The 22,208-nt window shown below is 39.2% G+C and overlaps 1 protein-coding gene across 4 annotated transcripts; it reads left to right on the forward strand.

The window, feature by feature from the left end:
- Positions 1-1,459: 1,459 nt before the first annotated feature.
- LOC110052432 (transforming acidic coiled-coil-containing protein 3-like) lies at positions 1,460-21,277 on the forward strand. Of its 4 annotated transcripts, none has more exons than XM_089284917.1 (20): positions 1,460-1,529; positions 1,619-1,760; positions 2,786-2,947; positions 3,507-3,553; positions 3,920-4,155; positions 5,310-5,642; positions 6,385-6,443; positions 8,566-8,638; positions 9,213-9,264; positions 9,799-9,958; positions 10,664-10,789; positions 13,997-14,065; positions 14,683-14,751; positions 15,043-15,131; positions 15,970-16,013; positions 16,478-16,545; positions 17,047-17,139; positions 17,998-18,104; positions 18,515-18,635; positions 19,397-21,277. In XM_089284917.1, the coding sequence occupies exons 5-20, from the start codon at positions 3,945-3,947 to the stop codon at positions 19,466-19,468; spliced, it is 1,746 nt and encodes a 581-aa protein (XP_089141043.1). In that variant the 5' UTR covers positions 1,460-1,529; positions 1,619-1,760; positions 2,786-2,947; positions 3,507-3,553; positions 3,920-3,944; the 3' UTR covers positions 19,469-21,277. The 4 variants fall into 4 exon arrangements, with proteins under 4 accessions (XP_089141043.1, XP_089141049.1, XP_089141040.1 ...); XM_089284923.1 differs by having other exon boundaries at positions 2,786-2,941; XM_089284914.1 differs by lacking the exon at positions 1,460-1,529 and having other exon boundaries at positions 1,608-1,760.
- The last annotated feature ends 931 nt before the right edge of the window (positions 21,278-22,208 follow it).

Genomic DNA, 22,208 nt, shown 5'->3' on the forward strand with positions numbered 1-22,208 from the left:
TCCCATCGTGTGAACTGGCCATGTTTGCTTCAAAATCTAGTCGCAGGGGCTAACTTTGGTCCCTGCGACTAATCCCTACAACAAGTCGCGGGGACAAGTCCCATCGTGTGAACTGGCCATGTTTGCTTCAAAATCTAGTCGCAGGGGCTAACTTTGGTCCTTGCGACTAATCCCTGCAACAAGTCGCGGGGACAAGTCCCATCGTGTGAACTGGCCATGTTTGCTTCAAAATCTAGTCGCAGGGGCTAACTTTGGTCCTTGCGACTAATCCCTACAACAAGTCGCGGGGACAAGTCCCATCGTGTGAACTGGCCATTTTTGCTTCAAAATCTAGTCGCAGGGGCTAACTTTGGTCCCTGCGACTAATCCCTACAACAAGTCGCGGGGACAAGTCCCATCGTGTGAACTGGCCATTTTTGCTTCAAAATCTAGTCGCAGGGGCTAACTTTGGTCCCTGCGACTAATCCCTGCAACAAGTCGCGGGGACAAGTCCCATCGTGTGAACTGGCCATGTTTGCTTCAAAATCTAGTCGCAGGGGCTAACTTTGGTCCTTGCGACTAATCCCTACAACAAGTCGCGGGGACAAGTCCCATCGTGTGAACTGGCCATGTTTGCTTCAAAATCTAGTCGCAGGGGCTAACTTTGGTCCCTGCGACTAATCCCTACAACAAGTCGCGGGGACAAGTCCCATCGTGTGAACTGGCCATTTTTGCTTCAAAATGTAATCGCAGGGACCAACTTTGGTCCCTGTGACTAGTCCCACGAAATCAAACCAGTTTGAATTTTTGGGACAAGTCCCTGCGACTTGTTCCTCAAAACGCTTCCTGTGAACTCTTCGTGGGACAAGTCCCTGCGACCAGTCCCTTCGTGTAAACTCTTCAGGGGACTAGTTGCAGGAACTAGTCGCGCGCGCAGCGACTAGTCCCCTCGTGTGTGCCGACTTTTATACATTCGAAACAATTTCTGCTTATTTTAACGAGCACCTTTTAGTGTTTATGCATCGAAAAACGCTTAGAAAGCTTCTGTTTTAAAAGGACAATTAGCATATTTCAACCAAAGCACTTCTGAGAAACTTCTGGTCAAAAAGATTAAATTATTTTCATTTTTGAGCACCTTGATGAGAAATTTTGAGAATTTTTTTTTTTTGGAAATGTCAAGCGGTTTCTTCCCCCCCCCCCCCTCCCCCTCTTAGTTTCAGTATAAGGGTGAGAGCGAAGCGAACGCGCGGGAATCGTGGAAACGAAACCCACTGACGTTCGCGCTTGTTCCCGCGGTATTTATTTTGCTTGCGTTCTCTTGCTAGAGAAAAGAGCTGGAGATTTGAGAAACATAGTTCTTTTAATAGCTCCACTTCTTCAATCCTTAAGTCCAATCCAGTTTTTATTCTTTCTTCTTCCGGTGCCTCTTCTTCCTAAGATTTTAAGACGATTAGCACTGGGGAGGAGAGACAGCAGTGCGCATGCTTACTACACGACGGTCAGTGTTCACGCGGGCTCAGGAAAATAGGCGGCCAACGGTTCACGAAATGGTAAAACTTTGAATTTTATTGTTGTTTTATTGTTTGCGGGATATTTTAGGGTTCGCAGGGTTTAACGTTTTATGATAAATGGATTTTAGGACGTCAAGTCAGGAATTAGCTGATAAAGAGAACCAGGGCATCCCAGATAATTGTCAAAATGGGGAGAAGCCGCGAGTCGTGTCGATATTGAAGTCTTCCCAAAAAGGAAACTGCCTTTTGGAGCCGAAAAAATCGTCGAAAGTATGTACAATAGGCGTGGTTAACACAAGGAAATAGTTTAATGTCACTTTTAACCAGTAGCACTGTGTTTCTGCTCAGTTGGTTAGTTTTGACAGAAAACAATCTTTTAATAACCTAGCTTCACAGATAGACCGGCCCCAGGCGAAGGGTTACAATCGGTCACGAAGAAGGCTTTTTACATTTTTCATGAAAAGTAGTTTACACAACTTGCATATAATCTTGGGATTCAAGTGTCATTTGCATGGCAAGAAGCCCTCTTCATGTAACTTAGCGGTATAACAAAGTGGTTTGTCCATGCATCTTTTGGCGATAATAATCTTTCCTTGTTATATTTTCGATCATATCACCGTTCCCATGGCTAATTTCGTGAATAAAACATTTGATCCTACTCAGTTCGCTGTCGGCTTGGCAGGATTTTTTTTTTTTTTTACTTTCTTTAATTTAATACAATTTAATAGGAGCTGAATCTAACCTTTTTTAAACCCAACAATAACTTAAACTTTAATTTCACAAACATTGAATAAGCTTACATGCATCAGTATCGTTTATGCAATTATTGGTTAAGTATATTAATGTGCATGTACCGCTGTGAAGTTATAATCACTGCTAATTACAATATTTTGACATTTTTATTCATTTTATATGAACATGTTTGTAATTTTAATGGCAAACGTTTTGTAAACGTGTAAAATAATGTACATGTTAAGTGATTCTTCAGAGTTTATAATTTGAGCCTTTCTAATAGATGTTTGCCTGCATTTTGTATCTGTAAAAAGAAATGACACTCTTGTATCTGTCTTGGATGGGAGATTAGAAACCTGATGTATGAAAAGATATTTCACCATTCCTCATCAACAATACGTAGGTGCCTCCTTGAGAGGACATTTAAGTGGAGGATTTGGGACCCTATATTCCATGTACCTGCTCAAAATAGGTTACTTTTCACTTCGTCTGTTGAATTAAGAGTTCTCTCATCAATCAATTATCAATATTGTTATGCTGGCTTGTCTTCATTTACATAACAGGTGTCCTTTAAAAATTCTCCTGTGCGTCACACAATCCCTTACAGCAAAGAATTACTCCACTATTGGGAGGAAATTCGGAAACTTGACGAGGAGCAAAATTGGACAGAGAGAACTCAAGTTGTAACCAAGGAAGATCACAAACTGTACATTGATATAGTAAGAGTGAGAAATATTTCCTATGTTTTATTTCTGATGACCATTTACATTAAGCCCATGGTTATTACACATGACAGCATCCAGCCAAGCTGAATCTCTTAGTCATTCATGGCTAGAAATGCAGCAAGATGTTTTCATATGAATGGAGTTTTTGTGGGTTTTAGTCTCCTGAGGTCATGGCATGAATATTTCTTGCATTGCAAGAGAATTTAGTTCCTCTAGGTCTGCATGAGCTACATAGTCGAGGCTTAGAAAAAAAAAATGAATGCCAGCTTGCCCTTTGGACCAGCAGCCATCAATTTTTCTTGCCCCAGTTTACTTCTTTTAGCATTTAGTTGGTAGACAACTTGCCTGGGTCCTTGCCCATTGGGCAAGCAAGAATGAAAAGCTACATGTACTTGCCTGGCAGGAAAATCTTCTTGTCCTGAACGGCTGGACAGCACTTTTTTCAGCCCTGATGCTGATCTTGAAAAATTCATTGGCCAATAAAACTAGGCATACCTCATTTTCATAGATGCCTGTACAATACTTGTTTAACAAACACCGCATTGTTTTCCTTCCACAGGAGTTAGTTGACAAACTTATAACTGACTTGCCCTGCTTTACATGTAGGTAAGAGGAGTTGACTTGTAAACACAAAATGGTTACCATACTGTGCATGTACTGTTCAAAACATTTTACATGCAGTGAAATGTATTGCTTATTAAAATAAAGGTTCAAAACATCTCTTTTAATGGTGCATAATGTCAACAGGAGGTGTCAAGGGTGAAATGATAAATTAAATATTAATTAATTTTATGGAGCCAGTTTTGAAAGAAGCACCACTAGACAACATTGGACCTCTTAATTCTGAAACCTCAGTTCTCAAAGTGTGCTTCTTTAAGCTGGTGTTTCATAGTTGAGGCTGATTGATTAAGAGAAAATGCATGAAGCTCTGTTTATCATGACTGATGATTTTATTTTCAACCAACTTCACAGTGAGCAAGCAACTACTGCAGCAAATATGACAACAAGTTCTGACCTCCCAGAAATAAATGCACCGGAAATATCCCCCAGTGATGATATCAGTGATGGGAGTGCAGCATATTTGGATGCAGGTGATGATGATCTAGAGGGAGAGCTCGTGTCAGACTTTTCAAAGCTTCAAATCGATAGCAATGACTGTCCACGGACATTTTCACCTATCGGCAGTGAGAGGACATCACCTGAACAAGGTTTGCAGCACTTGTGATTAACTTCGCTATGGGGTTTTTGATATATAGTGAACTTGGTTAAGATATTTCAAAACAAAAGTAGTAAAGTTAGTTCTTTGTTATATTTCTGACCTCCTGGAAGATGCTCACTGAGTCTTACAAAAGGATTTCACTTAAACTGTGCTACCTTGAACTCACAAGGGAAACCAATTTGATACACAATCACGGCTTGAAATAACGGTCGTCCAGTCATCCAGGACAAGTACAGATTTTCCTACTGGGCAAGTAACTTCTCATTCTCACTTGCCGAATGGACAAGGGCCCAGGCAATAGAGGAGTTCACGCTCTAAGGGGCATTATGGGTTATTAGGCCAAGGTTGTAAAGAAACAGGAGCAAAATATAGATTTTCTTCATACTTCCATTCTGAGTTTCATTTTCAAGAAGAAACTTTTACTGTAAATGCAGAAACCTCTTTTCTACTTTTATTAGAGTCGATTTAGCTAGGCATTAGCCTACATGTACTTATCAGAGTGACTGAGATGTTATTTTTGTGGCTTGAGTGGCTAAGACTTAATCAAATAATTTGGTTTTAACCGTAAAAATAATCCTATGCCCACAACAATCACTCAATCAAAGACACTGGTAAAAAGGCGTTTCTCCATCTACAGTATATGTTTTGTCTCCAAATGTGAAATCGGAATGGAATTATAAAGACAAACATTTGTTCACGGCTTTGCTTCTTTGTAAATTTGCCCTTTGGCTAATAACCCATACCGCTAAATTAATGCCCCTTAGAGTGTGAACTCCACTATTCGTCTGCCAAGCGGTAAATAACTAAGAAAAAATTAAACTAAGACTTGCCATGGGAAAGCAAAATTTAAGAGCTTCTTGTTGAAGGGCAAGAGTTTTGTTTGAGCCTTTAGAATGAGTGCAGTTCAATATACATAGTCATGTAGCTAATAGTGCTTGACTGAAAAAGCACATGATACTATCATACAAGGGAAAGTGATTTGAGTTTGGGATATGGAGGAGTTCAAGATACCAGAGTTTGGGGTAGATGTACACGTAGCGAAGTCGTCCTTTTTTACAAGCTGATACAGTTCAGCAGCAGGCTAATTTTGTGTAATAAAATTATAATTATAATACTAAATAAAACTTTATGTATGCTTTGCAGATAATTTAATGGATAGCAATGAAGACATTGACAAACTCCTAGCTCCACATGAAAATGACAATCTAGAAGACGATGTGCTTTTAATGGGAAATACTAGAACGGATAACTTGTTGAAGGAAATAACAAGTGACGAACGCTCTTACAAGTCTGCTGGACTGTTTTCCGTGAATCCCTCAGACCTTGAGAATGAGTTCCAAGAGGATCAAGCTCTTGAAGATCTGGTCAGCAGTGAAAAGACTGTAGACATTCAGGACTTGTTTGCAAAGGATGCTGAAAATCAACAAGAGGATGACGATCAGTTTGGAGATGATGCGTTTAAACCAGCTAGTGAAGGTACTTATATCATTTCTGATATCATGTATTTTATTTACACTTACATGTACATTGAACAAGCCCACAACTTTTTCAAGACAAGAATTTTGTGGGTGTAAGGTTTTCATTTCAAAGTACATGTAGCATTGTTAGTGCTTAATATCTCAAAACAAAGAATTAACAAATTGATGTTAGTTTTTCATGCATCTGTCCTTTATTGATCATGAATTTTGTCAACATTGTCAACGTAGCTGCTTTGACAATGTTATGATAAAATTCATTGTCAATAACAGGACAGATGTATTAGAAACTGATGTCTTGATTTGTTTTTTACAATAACAAATTGTCCGTTCTTGCTTGCTGATGCATCGCATAAATGATAAATTTATGTGTCCGTCCACTTATTGACAAGGAAAACTAGCCACTGAGCATGCAGAAATTTCTGCAGTTATCGTAAAGAAATAAATAGATAAATGTGTGGTACCAGAAAAATCCATCCCTCCCCTTGCCCCTCTGGAAATTCCAATTAATTTATGCTTCATACCTTTCTTTAAATTTTGTGGTCTTAGACTTACAGACCCCCACCCCAAAACCCAAACTACATATTTCTTGCAATGCTACAGCAATGTTACTTGACTAACATTGGTATTGTTAAAATTTATCTGCACTGTGACATTGTGTACTGTAGGTTAATTGGGTATGAATGATTCTGCCCAATACACTGGTCACTGTGTGTGATGTTCTGATTGTGTTTTTACAACAGCTATGTGGGAACTTGACTATCTTGAGCAGTGCGGCAATAGTGATAAAGACTTTGAAATGGTAAGTGCTGAGTGCTTTTTGAATGATTTTTTTTTGTGTGTACATTCATTACTTGAAATTAATGACGTTCAACTTTCTGAAATGCACAGCAAAGTTCATCTCATTCTCACATTAGTACAACTTAATCCTACAATGTATTAATTTAATCCAAAAATTAATTTGTTTTAATCCTTTCTTTTAGCAGCTTCTGCAATAAAAAATATCCTACTTTTAAGTGGATTTATTGACTCATATTAACTTGTGATCTCTGTTCATTATCATAAAATTAAAGAACTCATAAGAAGCAGGTTGTTCCTGTGCCTCAAAAAGAAGTGTCAAGTTCTTTATATCTACAGCTGTACCTGAGTAAATAACAGTTACATTGTTAATACCTACTTGTCTGTTGTCTGGTATAGCTGTTTTCACTTTTCATTTGAAAATTTTTTATTAAGTAAAATGTATTAAGTAAAATGTAAATTTTAATACCTGTACATGTAAAGCTTTTGAGTATCGTATCAATTTCTTCAAGCAGTGTTCTTTCATTGTCTCTAATCGATGTAGACTACACTAGCCTAATTAAGTTACAAGTATGTCCAAATTGTCATGACAAAGTACTGTACCTGTTTTATGGGTCTTTGATTTCTCTTCAGTTTTGTCACCCTGTGTTTATTACACTGTAGATCCTGAATGATATAAATTTTAAGTGATCTTCAAATTGAATTAGGCCACAAAATTGTACAATGAGATCATTCTTTGATTCAATTCAAACCCCTGCCAGACGATGGTTATGAATTATTTATAATGCCATGGAGGTCTTTTCAGACAAATTATGTGGCCTGTCTCGGTTCTTATTTTGATGCTGCACTCTGCCTATATTGGCCAGTTTAAGGTAAATATGTCACACTTGAACACCTGCCAGGATTGATCTCATTGACTGAATAACAAGCAAATATAGTACAGACCTCACAAGTTGTCAGGCTTGGAAAAAATATACTGGTAATCCCAATTCAGTGAAATTAAATCACAAATGAAGAAAATCTTCGTTAAGATTGCAGGTAAGTAAGTAGTTTAATTTGTGTTCACATGTACAAGACTTCTAAATTTTGGCAATCCCAGGAGCACTTAGAAGATATATTAAGCAATTATCTCAGGTGATATTATTTTGAGGAAAAGAAAAGGTTTCGGATATGATTTAATTCATCGGGCATACCGGTAATTTTTTGTCTGAGGAAGTCCTCTTTGAGTGTTGCATGTAATTGCCATGTGCTTGCTGGTTTGGGTCAACTGATTACATGTGACCGTATGAATTAAATTTTGGAAGAGTTATTCTCTTGTCAAGGCAGCTTGTAAAGCTTATCAGCCAAACAAGACTTTGTTAGACTTGCCACAGAACTTAGGCATAATTGCTATTAGTCAAAGTTATATCCTTAAGCCTCAGTCCTTGTAGCTCAAAAGAAAGAAAATTTAAAGGACAGTTGATTTAGTAGAATGGTGTTAAACTACTTTATGTTAACTAAATTTTATTAGTTGTTACTTAAATACAGATGTTTGTTTGAATATTGACCATGACAGCAGAGTTCTATATAACTAAGTAAGATTTCTATCAGGTGGAATTTTGACTGTATCTCGCTGGAAAGGTGGCAGACAATTTAGATTACAGTTAAATATGGTTTTTCAGGCAGAAAATTAAGAATGGTCAGACAAGTTCTTAGGTGGTCATTTTTCAGCAAAGTTTTCTGGCTAATTTTTACTTCCTTGGTTGCAGTTGTTCATCTTTTCCCTTGCTCTTCAAAACTTGTTGAGAAGATGACCGATTGTCAGCAAAATTGTTGAGGCATTCCAAAACAGTGAATAGCAGAGTGAAGCATGGACTACCCTCATGACATTATATTGCATTACATTGTATTGTATTACATTGTATTGTATTACATTGCAGTGTGTTACGTTGTCTTTCATTGCTGCAATACATTGTCTTGGTTAATTGCATAAAAATGTTCTTTTTAGTGAAGATTACTGCCAAGATTTCTATTAAGTAGTTGAACATTGAAATTGGAATGCTTCTGTCAGTGGTTTGATCCTCTTGGTTTAGATCAGATGTGTACAGTTAAACTATACTTATGAACTGTTTATTTTGTTCTTTCAGTCAGCCCTGGCCCGTCAGTCTCTGTATGTTAAGTTTGATCCACTTGTCAAGGGGGCAACTCCTCAAAGTCCAGGTAAGTACACGTAGCAAGGCAAGGGGTATTTTTGACATTGATACCTAAATCAGGGCTTGAAAAAAAGTGCCTTCCGGTTGTTTGGGATGAGTAGATTATTCCTCTAAGCAAGTAACTTTTCATTCTCACTCACCCGATGGGCAAGGGATCAGGCAAGTTGTCTGCCAACTAAATCATTAAAAGAGCAAACTAAGACTTGCCCAGGGCAACCAAAATTTGAGAGCTACTTGTCCCAAGGGTAAGAGCCTTGTAAATGTGGCCTTACATGTATGTCCCAGCCGGGATGAAGAGAATGAGTAAGTGAGTAAGTGATTAAGTAAGACAGGTACGTAAATTTCACACTTTTGATAGGGGTTTCATTAACGTTTACAGCAGGAGGACAACTGGTATTCACAGGCGGGCAAAACTATTTGAACTGAACTTCTTTATAAGAAAACCTTTCCTCTAGATGGCCAAGCCAGACAGACAGAATCATCCTCACAGCCATAATAAGACCCCTGACTTTTGAGATGGTTTCACCATTATCAATTCCACTTGCAAATAGTTAATTGTAATTATAATAATATTGATTCAGCAGCAAAGGGCACAATGGGCATGAGAGATAAGGTACCACCAAAGCTGCCAAGGTGAGGGTTCTACACAAGTTTTATTGTGATCATTCTCTTCGTTTAATTTTCATTTGGATGTATTTTTCGTTGTTCAGCGGTTTGGGTACTTAATTTTATTTCTATTTTTCTGGTGGGTTGGTGGAGGCAGAACTAGTCAGTTTATTTTTTTAATTTTTTTTTTAATGTGACACCCACCTCACCCCACCCACCTGCTCATCTGGAGCATTGTTTAGCTATGCTGCTGGGTAGATCTGGTCCCAATCCCTGTAGGGCGGGGGGGGGGGGGGGAGGGGAGGAGGGGTGAGGATCATTGTATTGTATTTTGAATCGTGTACTTACAAGATTATTTGCTCTTAATCTTTAACCTAACTTCCAGGGGAAGGTACAATTTTTCTACTAGTTGTTCCATTCAGTAAGAAACTAGGGTTTATTTTAAGCACTTGAATTATCTTGTTATTACCTAACCTGTCTGTCCCTGCCTTTTCTCTCTTCCTGGTCATGGATCTGCTGTTATTTATTTACTTATGTGTTTGTTTGCATTGTGCACGCCAGCATGGGTGACAACCTTCTGTTGATGGATTCCCCAGCGCCCCGTGCGAGGTCCTCAGTGTTACCTGGACACCATATTAACAGGGAACATGCATTGTTAGAACAGGCTGACAGTCCGTGTGGAGTAGACAGATTATTGAATTTCTCTCCTAGAGTGAACGAGGTAAGTATTTCGTCATTTCGTCATTCGTCATAGATGACTGCCTTGGGGAATAGTTGGAATGCTCAGTCAAGCGTTAAGTACATTGTACTTCGTAGTTGTAAGCCCAGCCGTTCTGTTACAGTAGTTTGTCACGTAATCGTCTCTTTAGGGGGAGGAAAAATGCGTGACACCACAAAAAGACCGCTTTGTTGTTTTCCTCCCTCCCACCCCGGTGATACTTTAAATGACTTTAATTTTGCGGGATTTTCATTAATTTTATGTATAAAGATTCGTCGGCTCATTGATAAAATAAACCTAACACGAAAGAGAGAAAAATTCCGACATCACAAGTTAATTTTATTATGACTCGTAGCTTTTTCAAATATTCCTGTCAAGTGTTTCAGTTTCTTTCCGTTAAAGATCCCATATTTAAAAAAAACCTTTCATTCGATCCACCACGAATTTTTAATAATTTCTTACCCCGAGACTTATTAAAATTGCCATTAATTACTCGTAAGTTGATGAACGCTTCAGTTTTTATCACCGACTTTTGCATGACGATGCCCACAATTTTCTAGCTTTATTTGGAATGTTAATGGTATGTAAATTTTTCATTTTTATCAGCATTTTCCTTCAGACTCTAGCGGAAGCCCAAGCTATTTTTAAAGAATATCCCCTGCTGTGTCAAGTCGAAAACATTTGTGTGTAATATATTTTTTTTTTCAGGGGGCCAAAACCGGCGTTGAAAAAGAAGATATTGTTGTGGAACAATCTGACAACGTTGTGGAAACACAGCCTGCGCAAGAAATCAGCAACATTGAGGTGAAAGAGGAGGAACCGCCACGGGGGAAGGTAAAAACTAAATACTTGCATCGTCGATGTATAATTTTTTGTTTTCAAAAATGTTGTGTTTTAAAGTGTTTTATCGGCATTACACTCGATTGAAATGGAGTATTTGCGAAAGAAATATTTCACCTTTTCTGCCGACATGTGCCTGGAACAATCATGTAAACATAAAAAGGTTGCGAAATGATTTTTTGGCTTGGCAACAGAAATTTAAAATCAGATCCGGCTGAATTTATAGGATCACTGTGGTCTAACGTACAATTATACTGCAAGTAATTGTTCGGTAATTTCTTCAAGTAAGTTGTTCTTTGTGCTATTCGCCCTCTGAAACTGCAAACGCGAAGTATTTCATACTGGTGCTACACGTATTTTGCAAAGTAGTAGTCTTAATTCTCCTTCTGACTTTGTCGTTTGGTCAGATTTTCTGGGTAGCTTAAGCATTCATGGGCACCCGCAGCTCGCTTTAAAATTCCAGATTCCATTCAGATTATAATTCGGGCTGAATCTTTGTATTGCTTTCATTCTTGTGTGAGTCAATATGAATGATAATTTCATCGATGGACAGATTTCAAAGGGTTTCTACTTATGCCCGCATACATGTATGACTGATAACATGTTTCCGATTTTCTCAGATACATTCTTACTGTACTTTCGCTCTACATTTTTTTTATAGTAGGGCGTCTTTGGAGTAAATATGCGAGCAAAACTAATAACTATACAAAATTGAACCTTATAACAAAGTGTTTTGTAATCGTCTCAGACGGTGATTTTACATGCAAAATTCTTTACTTCTGGGGGTGGAATTTCAAATCAGTTTTGCTATTATTTGCCTTTGAAATCAGGTCAAAACTAAGATTTGTTGGCGGCATGAATTTAAATCTATCCCTGACTTCTGATCAAATATATTTATAAGCCTTGAGTTTGTGTAGAAAGAATTTCGTTTTCATGTTCAAAGTTTTGGAATATGAAATCCCACAATTACGACTTGTTTTGCTCAAATGTTGCGAGGAAGCCATTTTAGCGATTGTTTAAAAAATTTAAGTGAACAGAGATTAACTTTTTTTAATTTATCGTATAGAATAAATTCGCAATTTAACACGAAAGTGGTATAAATCTTTTCGTAATAAATGATTTTTTCGTGCGAACCTTTGTTTTGACTTGCTTGTTGTCAAACGAACAGATGGCTTGCGGATTCATCCCTTAGTGATTTTGTGGTCATTTAATATTAATGATCTGTAAGCGATGTGACTGGTATTTTGGCGTGCATTTTAAAAACATAAACATCGGATCACTACCCGTATAAGGGTACTTACCGGGATAATGCTGGCTTTTCATTGGTCAGTATGCTGAGTGACCTGTCATGTCAGATTGCAGATGTGGTAATGGCTTTATTTGGAATCCATTAGCGCGCGAAAACCGTTCGTGAAAAAACCACCGGTGGATAGCGGTTTTCAAATCGCGCTATAAACACAAGTAGCGGTATTGCCAAGATTTGAAGCAACGGAACTTTAAATGCCATTTGAAGAGGTCAATGAGCCATGAAGATTTGTGGATGTCGTTTTTTAAAAGGCTCGCAATTTTCTGGCGCGGTGAAATGGCTTCGCCGACTTCGCTCTGGGTGTTGCGGCTTTTTCCATTGTTGATTACGTGATCAGTGGCCCGATCAAAGAGCACAGAACAAAGATCATGTATTTGTGGAGTTTTATCAGGGCATTCGGTTGTTTGGGGAACTCGGACCATAAAAAAGCCGTGAAAAAAGAGGTTAGCGCAACGTTCTTTTGAGTTTTTGTCGTCTGCAATTTTCTGTGAATGTCTCTCTCACTATCTATGAATCTATGAAGTGTTTTTGAAACAGTGTTCGCCGTGCGGAGAACTTTTGTTAGCTTTCTTGTAAAGTTTATTTTCTTTACGCATTACCTTGCTTCACCTAGCTCGGGATTTGTAAAATGCGCTACTTTTCGGTTTAACTAACTTATCCCCATGCGTTTTGTTCATCTCCATGCCATCATCTCCTGTGTCCAAGCTCAAAATGGTAAATCTCATTGGTGTTTTCCATACATTTAAGTTCTGCGAGTTTTGCGATACATCAAGGCAATAACCCTCAGTTGATGAATTTCTTTATTCTTATTACCTGTCTGCTGGAAACTATTTTTGAATTGCAAGGAGAAAATAGACCGTTGATCAAAGCGTTAACAGCACTATTATTGGAATGACAGCGACCATCTTCAGAATCACATGATTAATATTTCAGCCAAAGGCAACAGTTATGCATAACATTTCAACTTATTATGGACTTAAAAGTGAAGTTCACTCCGGAAAACGTTTTTTTTTTTTTTGTCAACGCTAATAAAAACGTACCGAAGTTTCAGCCTCTAAAGTGCAGATTTTCCCTATAAAATTCGTCTCCAAAGAAGCCCAAAATTCGACATCGTTGCCGCCATTTTGAACAGTACTCAGCAGCCAGGCCGCGTTTTCGTGGCGTCATTCAGTCCAAGACATTTTGTCCAAAAGGCTTCCGACAACCCTTTTAACTACCACTCTGGATTACGGCTGCTCTAAAGCCGTATTATAGCGAAACATGCTCCAAACTCCGACAATGAATTCAGAAAGCAGTGAAGATAGGGAAGTGGATAATCGCTTGTCAGTTGCAGGTTTTTCTCCTTCCCGTCAATTTCATGTCGGTCGGAATTACGTCACATAAACACGGCCTGGCTGCCAAGTACAGTTCGGCGGCCTCCGAAGTCGCTTCTTTCGAGACGAATTTCTTTAGGATAGCAGGCACTTTAGTGGCTGAAACTTCGATGAGTGTAAAAGTTGAATGTTTACTTGCTATAGGCGAAGACAAAAATATAAGCTTTTTGGAGTGACCTTCTTCAACTCTGGGGGTAACCCTGCGATGGACTAGCATCCCATCCAGGGGGGAGTAGAAATACTCCTAGTCGCTTCATGCTACAGAAACCGGGATAAGCTCCGGCCTGATGGGCCACTTGGCTCGTATGCAGACTTTACCTATAGTGACTTAATTTTCGCCTTGGCCATCATTTTTAATTTCGTTCGCTTAGCGCTAACATTGTTGTTGTTTCATTTTCGCCCAATCACACGCAGAGAAGCCACGTAAACAAAATAAATCAAAAATCGCCCATTCCACAGTTAGCTCTTGACATTATAACTCTTCATCTCGTTTGACGCTTTGTTTGACGTTTAACTTGCTAGGCGCTGTTGTACAGCCAAGAGGACTTAGATGAAGCCGTCAAGAGAGAGACGGACGCGCTTCGCAAACAGGTGAGGCCTTTGGCCTTTAGCCCCGTCCACACTACGCCGGAGAAGATTGAAAACGCGGCTTTTTTTCTTCGGCTAGGCCTACCGTCCACTCTAATCCGTCACTAAAACGGAGCTTTTAGAAAACGCTCTTCAAACCGGAGGAATTTGAAAATACCGGTTTTACGTTTTAGTGTGGAAGCAAAACACTTTTAAAACTAATTTACAGGTATTCCACATAAACGAAATATAAATTTAAAAGTAAATATAATTATAACATATGGCTCGTCACGCAATCTTTGAAGCTATGCTAGTAATGTATGATTTGTATAAATTGAAGACGTGACAAAAACCTATACGTACTGTCATTTGGAAGGTTTTACACCAGGTCTTTCCATACACTTACTTTAAAACTCTTTGAAACCCCACTGCTGGCGGTAACGACCAGTTAATTCTCTTCCAGCTTGGTTTCTGCAGAAGAGTTCAACTGTTGAAGCAGTGTGTTACACCACAGTAATCACTTACGAGAGCTTTCACTTAAAGTGATCTCGGTAAAGAAGCTAATGTTTGCAACTTGCAGTTGTTGTTCAGTTACGTATGACTGTATTGATGCGGTATTTTCTTTTTCTTTTGGTCGCTAGGCGTTGTTTTATAGCAAGGAAGAGTTCGCCGCGGCTGTCAGAAAAGAGACCGAGGCCTTGCGTCAGCAGGTACGTCACACTTATCGCCAAATAAAGTAATATCAAAGAACTTCGGCTTAATTCAAGTAGGTCCCCTTGTAGCTAAGTTTAATACAGATTAAAAATCGATCGATTCTTGTCGGTAGTTCGATCTTAAGAATTGGTTCCGAGTTTGATCGCAGTAGGTGATTCTATCAGATCCAAATTCCCATTCATGTTCTGATGAACCAAAGTTCACTGGTGAGCTGGGTCACTGCGACTGGTTTCTAAATCTAGTTTCAGATGGTAGTTGAAATTTCTATTTTTGTTTGCATTTTTCAGATGAAAGAAGAGGCTACGATTCGTGACATGGAAAGTAAAGAACTCACGGAGAGAAATCAGCAGCTGAAGAGAGAAACCGGAGAATTAAGGTAGATCACCCCAGAACAGTTCAAGAATTCGTTGTCTTATCTACACTAATCTACCATATCCTACCTACCTACCTACTTATCTACCTACCAACCTATTAAGCAATATTCTCGTCCCCAGAGGCCGCGTTCCTTTTGGTCAACACCAAGAATCGCGACCTTTGGCCGGACCCGATTTTCTGAGCGTACGCAGAGTACTCGTTTCGTATTCACAGCCAATTATCAGATTTGTCAGATTTGACGGGAAGTCCGTGAATCGCGGAATTCCAGTGTTGGACCGGCCCAGAGGTCGCGATTCTTGGTGCTGACCAATAGGAGCGCAACCCTAGGGACGAAAATGATTAAGTAAGAGTTAAAGGTCATTTGAGACGCTGCTGAGCATGTGTGGGGATTTGATTTCTTATCCGACGGACGTTTCGAAAGAAAAAAAGAAAAAAGAAGAAGAAAATGAAGAAAAGATAGGAGGACGAACGTCGGAATCTTCAAAGAGCTGCAGATGTGCATGCAAGTTGGAAGTAGAGTATCTGTTCTTGTATTCAACGGACACGGCCTTCACACAACATAACCATGATAAATATTCTTTACAAACAAAAGGTCAAAAGCTGGCGGATAAAGAGATTTTCGAAAGGCACGTGAGACTCCAAGCTGACCCGCGGCGACTTCATGGCGCCTGCTATAGTATTAAGATTTGTATTGGTTAAAAATTGTGTCAATCAAGTCCGCACATGCGCTTTATCGTGACAATGGCCCTTTAAGTTGGATTTTGTAATATCCACATTTTGAGTTTTTGACACTTAGATATTTAAAACACTCCTTATGAACTGTTGCCCATTTTCGGCAGGGTCGTGATGCAAGAATACGAGAAGACCATCGCAGACATGATAGGTAACTAACTCTTAACGTTGGCACACACGAAGGGACTAATCCCTGCCACTAGTCCCTTCAACTAGTCCCCTGAAGAGTGTAGACTAAGGGACTGGTCGCAGGGACGAAATGTTAGTCCCTGCGACTAGACTTTGTGGCAAAAATAGCTTGTCCCCGCGACTTGTTGCAGTGACTAGTTCCCTCGTGTGTGTCGACCTTTATGACTCAAACGGCCCCCTGATACTCACCCAAAGCCAACTGCGAGTTTTCCTAACGTTTCAGTCAATCAAAGATCTCCATGCACCTTCATATACAATAGGCAGCTACGAAATATAAAAAATTGTAGCTTGTTTCCGAAACTCTTACATATAACACAAAAGAAAATAGTTTAAAATAGCTGGCTACTGGTTTTTCCATTCTGCGGCACTGTTGTTCGCTATGGAGCGTTTACTTATTAAAAGCTATTCTTAAATTTCTCTTGACAGAAAAGAATCAGAAGTCTCAGGATCAATATAACCATTCGACTTCAGAAGTAGCGAAAGAAAGAGACCAGGTAATGTTGTGTCAGATAATGTGAGCTGGCACAAAGAAACAAACCAACTGTATTAGATTAAGAGAACAAGCAGACTGTGAGCCCGTATTGCACTTTATTAAAACTGGATCATTGCATAATACAGTTCGATAGTTTTCATTGGCTTTGCCATCATGGGTTATGAGCCATTATACCATGTTCTACAGTTATGGTAAGCTTTCGCGTGATTTTGTGGGGCGTCCTTATTTTTATTTTAGTTTAGTTTGCTATGTTTTGGGGGCGTTTTTGATAAAACAAGTATTCCACTCGCGCTTGTTGGATATGAGGATTATAGCCAACTTGGTGCTACGCGCCTCGTTGGCTATTTACCATCTCATATCCAACGTGCGCTTGTGTAATGTTTGTCGTATTTTGTTTTCGTCATTCGCACGCGCCTTCAACTCGCGGAATATCAGCGCGTCTTATACGTGAAACCGTCGAATGCGGTGTATTTAAGGCTTATTTTCCTTTTGTCCTTTACAGTTGCAAGCTGACTTGACAGCCGTAGAGACGGCCTTCTCAGACCTTCACAGAAGATACGAGAAACTCAAAGGAGTGGTGGAGAACTTTAAAAAGGTAATGCGTGCTTCCTGTTAGTGAATTACTGTCAAGTTCCTTTTAAGAATAACATATTTCTTAGTTGTTTTTTTTTGTACTCCTCGAAAGCGAATAGGATAAAAGCGGGTTTTTATCGTTGAAAATTGGTCACACCCTTTAACTGTAAGCTAAGAAGTGACTCGGTTTTTAACAGATAGCTGTGATCTGATATCTACCCAATTTATTGTGAGTGGTGAAATTGACTGACATTTTAACCAATAGCTTTGAAATCGCCGAAAATTTAACTTAAGAAGGAATCCACCAGAAGGTCGAGTAACAAGTGGACAAACACTTTGTACGGCGATTATTTGCGTCATATTGAAACTTCTGTGTAACTATTTTAAACATCTTCTCAAAGGAAATCATTTCTAACAACACCAGATGTCGAAAACAAAGTTCATTTTGAAGTTCATATGAAACACTTGAAAGTATTGGTGAAATGACACTGATGATGAAATTTTACCTGAGTTTGCACAGCTTCTCTGAACTTTAAAATATTTTTTCTCCAGTTCCTATGGGAAATTGTTTTTGGTGTTATTTCAGGCAATTATTTTTAGCTTCAGCCTTAGAAAATGCAAAAAGGATTTTAATATACCTAACATTCCGGTACAAGATTTTTGTCCCCTAAAATTGAAATTGCTCGATTTCCTATGGGATTCGTCTTATTTCCTAGACCCTCGTAGAAATTACTGTTTGTTAGTAAATCCTTGAAATAGCGAAAAGAAAAGAAATCACAGGAATCTTTTGCGTCATATACGCGGCTTTTGTTTAATGTAGATTTTTTTTTATTGTTTCATATACGATATTGAAATGCACTTCTCTCCTTTGTTATTGCAGAACGAAGAAATATTGAAAAAGGCAACAACTGACTACCAGGAAAAATTAAAAAAATCCGAAGAAAAGTATCGCTTGTTAAAGAAACACGCTGAAGAAAAAATCGAGAGGTTTGTATTGACTTGTTTTTGCTGAGAACAGGCATATATTTACACTAGAATCTTTGCCTAAAAGATCAATGACGGTGAAAGACGTCTACATTGGCAAATGAGGTTTGTTCTCCCATGGCTATTGTTTGGGAAGACAGACATGGCCGCCATTACCGAAAATGCTATGTGCAAAATCTACTAAAAATAGAAACGGTCATGAACAAGAGAAATTCATGTCAACTTTTTCGGCTTACGTCCTCTACAAACTTTTCCACGTTAAGAAAAAAGCATTTTATGTTTTTATTATGCAAGGGGCGGCCCGGAAACAAAACGCTCTTAGAGCTATTTTGCTTTTGTTTGGTGATGTTGTCGCTGCGGCTCTGCGTACTAATTTTTTTTCATTTGTTTATTTTATTTTAATTTTTTTTTAGTGCAAATATCGAGATTACTCGAGTACGGAAATCCAACGAGTCTGAGATAGCTGTAATGAGAGCTGCTCTCAAGAAAGAACAAACCAAGTCAGCCAGTTTAGAGATGAGTCTACAGCAGAAGGTATGATGACAGCAATTTCACGCATTTTTGTAATTTCTGCCCAAGGCCCTGTCCACACTTCGCCGGAGAATTTTAAAAACGCAACAATCACCGTTCATTAAACGATTTTGAATTTGTGGTTGCGGAAAACTTGGGAGGGGAAATCACGTTACAGGGCTGCAAATAACAGTCGGTCATCGGACATTCGCTGACCAAAATTTGCCCATGTCCGACGAAATTCCAACTGTGGTGGGGCATGATGTCCGGGCAATCTTTTTATCGTAAATTATTTTACGGTAAGGATGAATAAAAATCTGCCTTGAGTAAATCTTACTCCTTTTGGTGATGTCCGACAACTATTTGTTTTGTCTGACGAAGATGGTGTCTTAGTAGGACATATGTCCTTTCAAGAGAAAAAAAATATTATTTGCAGCCCTTCATTATTATCATGATCTAACCGTTTACGGAAAGCACCGTTTTCAAAATGTTTTCTGTCCAAGCGAAAACGCAAAGCCGACTTTTTCAAATTCCTCCGGTTTGAAGAGCGTTTTCGAAAAGCTCTGTTTTCGTGACGGATTAGTGTGGACGGTAGGCCTAACCGTCGAAATAGTTTTACGTTTTCAAATTTCTCTGGCGTAGTGTAGAGGAGGCCCGAAATTGCCTCGTGTCGACGCTGAATTTTATCATGATGCAAATGAGAAAAATTAAGCGTAAAAAAGAGCTATTAACAGGCCACAGGACTGATTATGATAGATATTTTCTTTCCTGCTTTTTCTTTACAGGTATCCGAAAATGCAGAACTTACAGCAATATGCGACGAATTGATCAACAAAATGGGAGGACAACGGTCGTAGCATCACAAACGAGTGGTTTATTACTCCTGGTCTCCTCATCTCCCCCCGGATCACCTTAACTTCCACACGGCGAGTTGTGAAGACGTATTATGGGGCAGTTGTGTTTCCGGGGGAGGCTGTGCTGACGACAGACAGGACACTGTATATACGATGCGAAGGTGGTACACTCGCCAACATGAGAGTTCCTATAGTTGCCAACTTTTGTACATTAAGGAAGAAATTACTGAGAGTTAGTCCTGATTAATCGTTTATAGTAGAGATATTTAAGACCGGTTTAGCTCTAAAAATCATTCATAATGTGCGCGAGTACTTATAGTACAATACAATAACTATTTAAGTTCAGGTGGGCTTTATCTCAATAGCTCTGCGTGGAACGAGCTAAACCTCGGGCAAAGGACAAAATAATTCGCCGCAATTGCGGTTCGCCTTCTATCTAAATCTCGCCCATTTTTTTCCATCCTTGATTCTTTTAAGTTTGTTGTCGCCACTCTGGTGTGTTTTTTTTTTTGCTTAGTTCGTAGGCCTCTATATTTCGCCTTGGTCTCCGAGATCAATTGACCGTGAAGGCCTCAGAGAAAGCCGTATAGGAACTAGGCAATAGGTCACCGTCGAGACATTAAAATTCAGCTTGATAGTAAGGCCTGGAGGACACAAACAAAAGAAATGGATAAACATGTCATTCAATTCCCTTTCTTTGTGTCCTCTAAGCCTCACTGCCAAGCAGAATGTCGAAAACATTCTGTTCTGCCTCTGTAAAATACTTCTCTGAGAGTTCTTTTATTAATTTAGAGATATCCTTTTGCTTAGGAAAGAAAGTCTGGGTACCACAACAAAGCTAATGTATTGGCTTAGTGAAAGGCTGTGCGCTCTTTTTGGCCATAAAGTCATTTTAATGACTGTGATCGATGATGATGATAAATACAACTCAGAAAATATTTGACAGTTGGTTGTCGTAACAAGCGAACCTGCAAGTGAATCCTGCAATATAGGCAAAGCACTTTCCGTGTCTTTGTTGGTTCGCAGCATTCTTACCAAAGGTTATTCGTGAAAAGTCTAAACTGAAGAAAGTTGACTTGTAGTTATTTCCCAGCATTTTCCCTTCTCAGTATTTAAGGTTATCCCGGCATTTTGTATAATGTATTCAGGGCTTGAAAAAAGTGCCGGTTGCCCCGGACAAGCAGATTGTCCTGCCAGGGAAGTAACTTTTCATTCTTCCTTCCCCAATGAGCAAGGAATCAGGCAAGTCATCTGCAAACTTGGGCAAGCAAAATTTGAGAGCTGCTTGTCCAAAGTCAAGCTGGAATTTAATTTTTTTTCAAGCCCTGGATAAACTATTTGAGGGCATTGTTATCTCGACTCGCTTTTCAAACATTGTTACATCTCATAGTATTTTTCCGCCGTGGTTTGTTGAGAGGATATCAAACGAACTGTTGTTGGTAACTTGTAGTTGATGTATCGACTTAAACAATTGAAAAATCATATTAATTTTATTGGAGGTAAGCAAACTCTTAAATCATTGATCCAGTAGTTAGGGAGGTTTAAAAACACTAAGCGCTGTTACTTTAAAGAATCGGTTAAGCCTAGCCTAGCCTTTTCCTACCCCGAATTTTTAATGGCCGTCGTTGGTCGTTCAACCGTCTGAAGTTTGTATGTGTAGAGACAGAAATTTGGCCTGATAATGTAAAGTTCTCACATTACGTTTCAGAAAGGAAACAACGCAATGTCCTAGAAGGTGGAAAATGTATCAATATGTTCCTTTTCTATTTTTCTAGGTTGTTTAATAATAAACAGTGGTTTAATAAATCGCAATTGTGTTTGATTAGTTGCCTTGAGTCGGATAGTCGCAGCCCTAGTGAGAAGCCTGTAGCGATACGATCTAGGCATGCAGTCGTAAGCAGAGTTTCCAATTTGCGCTTATGACTACAGTCGAACCTCTGGTTGGGAGCCCCTCTCAGCCACCAGTTTTTTAAAATACGATAAGTTCCCCAGTCAAATCACTATATTTCGAACCTCTTGTCAGCAACCACCACTCGTAAGCGACCGTGACCACTTTTAGAACTAAAAGTTTGAAATTTTCTTTTGTTTTTAAACTCCCGTAAGCGACCATTCGACAGATAATGGAGCGAACATTGAATAAAAAGGTGTTGCAACATCACATTCCTACGTTGTATAAGAGACGGAAATTTCTCAACGGGAAGTGCTGGATTTTTTTCTGGAAATTGACTTTTCAACATGAAATAAAACATTTAAAACATGGGGTAGGGCTCCGCAGTTACCATATGCTAATGAGGCAAAATTTTGAGCCAATATGGCCTAAGCTCTCGAAAGCGACCACCTCCCGTAAACGACCAGCTAGGTTTGACCTTTTGGGTGGTCGCCTACAGGGGGTTTGACTGTATCCATCTGATATTGTGAAAACTAGATTGTCGGAGTCGAAGGCAGAAGCAAAAAATAGGCCAATCACAGGGCTCGATTCCAGCTGGGGCCCGTCTCTCGAAGGTCCCGAAAAGTTTTCGCACCCGGAGAGCCGTAGCAAAATCTCAAACTTTATGATTACAGAGCTGTTTTATTTACATACTCTTAATATGAACAGAGGTTTCCTTCATACCAGGGGTTTTAGGCTAAAAATGGCTTTACAGGCCCGGAAAGTTTCCGGGGCTTTCGAGAAACGGGCTCCTGGGCCCTGCGAAAAAGACATTTTTAGTTAATCGGTATTTAGAGACAGAGAGAAAGCATCACC

Source organism: Orbicella faveolata, unplaced genomic scaffold (genome assembly GCF_042242905.1).
Source record: "Orbicella faveolata isolate gen_17 unplaced genomic scaffold, um_ofav_v1 contig_1, whole genome shotgun sequence".
Lineage (NCBI taxonomy): Eukaryota > Metazoa > Cnidaria > Anthozoa > Scleractinia > Merulinidae > Orbicella > Orbicella faveolata.